General features: G+C 38.2%; 1 protein-coding gene across 1 annotated transcript; it reads right to left on the bottom strand.

Moving 5' to 3' along the window:
* Positions 1–296: 296 nt before the first annotated feature.
* LOC111632760 lies at positions 297–1,220 on the bottom strand. The gene has a single exon (XM_023377284.1). It carries the CDS (start codon positions 1,218–1,220, stop codon positions 297–299), a length of 924 nt encoding a protein of 307 aa, XP_023233052.1.
* Between the last annotated feature and the right edge of the window lie 3,527 nt (positions 1,221–4,747).

The following is a 4,747-nucleotide window of genomic DNA, read 5'->3' as shown; positions in this document are numbered from 1 at the left end:
GCCGACCCCTGCCCTAACAGAATGCAGTTCAACGATGTTACGAAATATGATCTGGAACGATGTCCCGACCCCATGACGTCACTACGGACGTGCGCATTATGCATGGCGTGCTCTATCTTAGCGATTTATCTATTAGGGCCTGCCAGGTTGTCGATAGAATGATTTCGTCCTTGTAGTTAATGCAGTAACGTCCTTCACTCGTGTTTATGCATATGTATATCGCCTCCAGCCATCTGAGGTGGTTCGTGCGGTGGGTGATGTGAATGACCTTTGCTTGCAAGAATACAGGTTCTATGTCAGAGTCCGACGAGTATATTAGGTTGTGTTGTTGCTGAAACCATGAAAGAACCAACACAGATCCGGGTTATTAGGGGCCGTTTAGTTGATCCTATGTAGATCATGTTTCTATCACACCTGTGATCAATGACCAGGATGGTGTAGATGCCAGGGAGCTTATTTCGGTCAGGGGTGTCCTTTCCATTCCTTAACAAATCAAAAATCGTAGCACATCTTCTAAATGTAATACAGATATTCTTTTTCTTAGCTATCTTCTTGTATAAGGATTTAAGTACTGGATTGTATGTGATAGGGATGTTGCTACTAGGAGTATCGTCGGAGAGTTGGTGACGGCTTGCTTCCTGCTGCATTTTTGCATTTAGTTTGTATATGAGCCCGTGGTATCCGTACTGTTCAGCTATATTCTCTACGCATTTCATTTCAGACCAGGAGTGCATGTGTGCCCTCCTGATCAAGGCTTTGAATGCGGCGACCTTGTATTGAGGAGGGTCACATGACCCTGCTGGTATGTATAAACTATCTGAGGTTTGTTTGCGGTAAACAGCTGTGTGGATGGTTGCACTTTCGATCATCATGTTAATGTCCAGGAAGTGTGCCTCTGTAGGATGTGCCTGGTCTATTTCTATAGTTAAGCCATACAGGTTGTTATTGATATCCTCGACCAGCGCCTTAATGTTCTTATTGTCTTTCCATAAGATTAGTATATCATCAATGTATCGCTTATATATTAGGATGTTGGAGAGGTATTTTGGGAGAAATTCTGCCTCAAGTTTCCTCATTACTATTTTACAGAGGTCTCCTGCAATGGGGCTGCCCATAGGGACTCCCCTTTGTTGCTCATATGTTATTCCTTGAATTGGAAGAATGAGTTGTGACAAGCAGATGTGCCAGTTCGAGGATGTGCTGATGGAATGTGTTGTCATTTACGATGTTAAACAGGATGTCCCTGATGGTGCAAAATACTGGTGGAAGTTTAATAGATGGGTACAGTGACTTAAAGTCTAAAACCGTGATGAAACGAGGTGGCGTAGGTGCATCGGTAATGATATCTTTTAGTCCCAGCCGTTTCACTAGCTTCATATTGGCGAAGTGTTTAACTCTCGTTTGTAAATTGGCGTCGCTGTTAGCGATGCTGCATTGCATACGGTTGATGTGCTCTTCTAGTAGTTTGTCATAGGGGTCTCGCAAGCAAAGGTCATTCACACCACCCACTGCACGAACCACCTCAGATGGCTGGAGGCAATATACATATGCATAAACACGAGTGAAGGACGTTATTGCATTAACTACAAGGACGAAATCGCTCTATCGACGGCCTGGCAGGCCCTAATAGATAAATTGCTAAGATAGAGCACGCCATGTATCAATATAACGCGCAAGTCCGTAGTGACATCATCGGGTCGGGACATCGTTCCGGATCGTATTTCATAACATCGTTGAACTGCATTTTGTTAGGGGATCGGTACCTGAAGAAAAACCGTAATGGTTTGAAAACATTTGTAACTGTTATAGAGTGAGATAATACGCGCACCGGTAAAAGGTTTAGAGATACAAGTTGGTGTTACATTACTATGGTGCTGATATTCCACCATTTGTTAAGTGTTATGTTATGTTCAATCCATTTATTGTTCATGTCCATGCGCATGTGCAACAACAACTTGATTCCAAGAATTTATAAAATTTATTTTAAACAAAATTAATATTTGATTCATTATTTGTGGAGCATGTTATCTGATCGGCTTGACCAAGCTTGTTATAGCAGTAATTCCATTGCAAAAACAAAATTTAATGTGCATTCTTTGCTCAGTTACATTCAACATTTCGAAAAATCTCTGGTGCAAAAATCTTTTATGCACTAAATAAGCATTTATTTGCAAAGAAAACCAGATGATGACATACAGATTGCTGCTAGATATCGATGAAAGTAAAAAAAAAAAACAGCCCCAAAAAAAAACTGTGCCTTTCTTGCCTGCATGCAATTTAAATGAACCATTCCTGGTACTTTTTGATCATAGTAGTACAGTGGTGCCTTGTACTTTGAACTTAATTCATTTCAGGAAGTTGTTCAAAAGTACAAATCAATTTTTTCCATAAGAAATAATGGAAAGTGAATTCATTCATTCGTTCTCTGATCCTGAACAGTACAATTTTGATAAACTTAAAAGTGCAAATACACGCTACTTAATGTAAAAATAGCACTATTAAATGCTCTAATAATAAATTAAAACATTAAATAAAAACAATAAATAAAATACATAAATACTGCATAATAAACTGAAAATTGCATTTACTAGTTACACACTTTGACATCTTAAAGATAGCAGCTACATGTGTATTGCTTTCACACTTCACAATAAAGTTCCTTTTTCATACAATCATTGATATTACAACCTTCCTCTTAAGAAGATACATCCTACATAGCAGCATCCAGTGACTGCAAGCAGAAAGAATCTTTGTACGTGCTTCCAATTTATGAGCGATTTCTGTTCAGAGTGGACACGTGTTGTTTACAAAATGGCAACAAGACAATTTCATTGAATGTGTGAGATCTGGAATTTATTAATGAAAATTCCGCTCTTTTATTAACTAAAATTTAATTAATTTACTTTCGTTTATGTAATGAATTAGAAAAAAAAAAACAATCTTATCTGGGAATGTGTAAACCTTCCTGTCATAACTATCAACATCTATTGTTCTCTGCAGAACTTGCAGCTCGTCTTGCACAAAAGTTTATAGTTAGCATCCAACTTTCATCACTTGTTTTAGGTCCCTGGGACACTTATAATCTTTAGCTCATAAACATTCAATCACGTGGTGGAAATTCCCCACAAAAAGCTATAAAAGACTGTTCTTACCCCTTCTCAGGGAGTCTCTTAACGAACACTGGACCGACAACACTGCACCGATTCTCCGAACCTGCTGAATTCCGATCTATGAACATCAATATCCTATCATCGCCAAAGTCGCGAACTTTTTATAATTGTGCTCTTCTGGATAAAAGACACCATTACTTGGACATTTAAGTGCCTACATGGACTTACTCACCTAGGAACCATCCAAAGAGGTATGAAAAGGCATGTAACTCTCTCTCGAGCTGGTTAGAAAGAGATTTGTGTAGTCTTTTTGTCAAATTTATTCATTTTAATAAATTCTTGTTTTATACTTGTTAAAAATGGTAGACTCCTTGACTCGTATATGCCTTTCACCTTAACGTCGACCCCAAATTCTCTCCCTTCACTCGCCTGACTTGTCATCCTGACTAGTGATGCACCCCAGGAGACCTTCAACCTCCCCAGCAGTTCACATATTGGTGTCACGAAAGTGGGGTTTTGAATCTAAAAACCCCTAGTATCTCGCAAATGCTTGCCATGAAAAAACAGTTTTTACATTGTATTACTGAAACTTCTTACAGGCAAAAGATACGTGATATTTATAAGAAATGTTGTCTTTGGGGAATTTCACCATTTGTATTGTGAAATAAAAGACAATCTAGCTTTTCTTCTTTGGAAGTGGCAATCAAACTTGCTGGTAGCTGCTTCCTGCACATGCATGTAGAAGTGTCATCTGGTGGTCGATGTGTGCAAAATGCATTCTGGACATGCACATCTGCTTGTACCAGTTTGTTTGTTCTGCTTGGTAGCATGTTCATGCCTATGATCACTGGATGCTGGCTTAGAGTTACAGTAGACCCCCTATAACATGGTAGATACGTTCCGTGTTTTATGAAATTCATGTTCTACGAGTCCTTAAATACATGAGCCAATCACAGCCCGGCACGTATGCAGTTTACGGACTATGGCTGTTTGAAAGGTTTTCTTCCATAAAATTAATTGATTCTAGACTAATTTGCCTCAACATTTTCAAAACACGTATAATTTTTTGGGAATAATCAATATAAACTGTGCTATAAACAAAAAAAATTGTAGGATTACTTACTGAGTGTGCACTGTTCGACGACGCCATTGCTTAAGCTTGTTTTCGTCGTGGAGTGGCGCATCGAACAGCAGACACGTGTTTCCTGATAAATTATATTTTTTTTTGCGAAAAATTCGCTAAACTTTGGAGACATCATTAAAATGTAAATATAATTTTTATGGACGTTAAATAATAATTGGTTTTTAATAGGTCTGCTGCTCGTTTAGATTCAATGGTTTGTGCAATATCTGCTATTGGTCTAGATTAGATCAATCCTGTTGCGACATGAGTTGGCAGTGACGTTTTACCGTATCATATGAGTCTCTTTTAGCGTGTTTATACGAATACGATCGCAATTTTTTTGCCATTATATACAAATCCTTATCATGTGAACCTGTTTTATAGGGGGTCTACTGTAGTTACTTCTGCACCCTTTTTGGATATCATAGTAAATAAGTAAAGATTATATTGGGTCAAACAAAGTTTTTGCTTATTTTTAACAGCTGTCCTTACTTAATTAATATAGATTTAACTA

Source organism: Centruroides sculpturatus, unplaced genomic scaffold (genome assembly GCF_000671375.1).
Source record: "Centruroides sculpturatus isolate CEXI.00-Female unplaced genomic scaffold, Cexi_2.0 scaffold239, whole genome shotgun sequence".
Taxonomy (NCBI): domain Eukaryota; kingdom Metazoa; phylum Arthropoda; class Arachnida; order Scorpiones; family Buthidae; genus Centruroides; species Centruroides sculpturatus.
The sequence above is the reverse complement of the archived record's forward strand: the minus strand, read 5'-3'. Positions and strand labels throughout refer to the sequence as shown.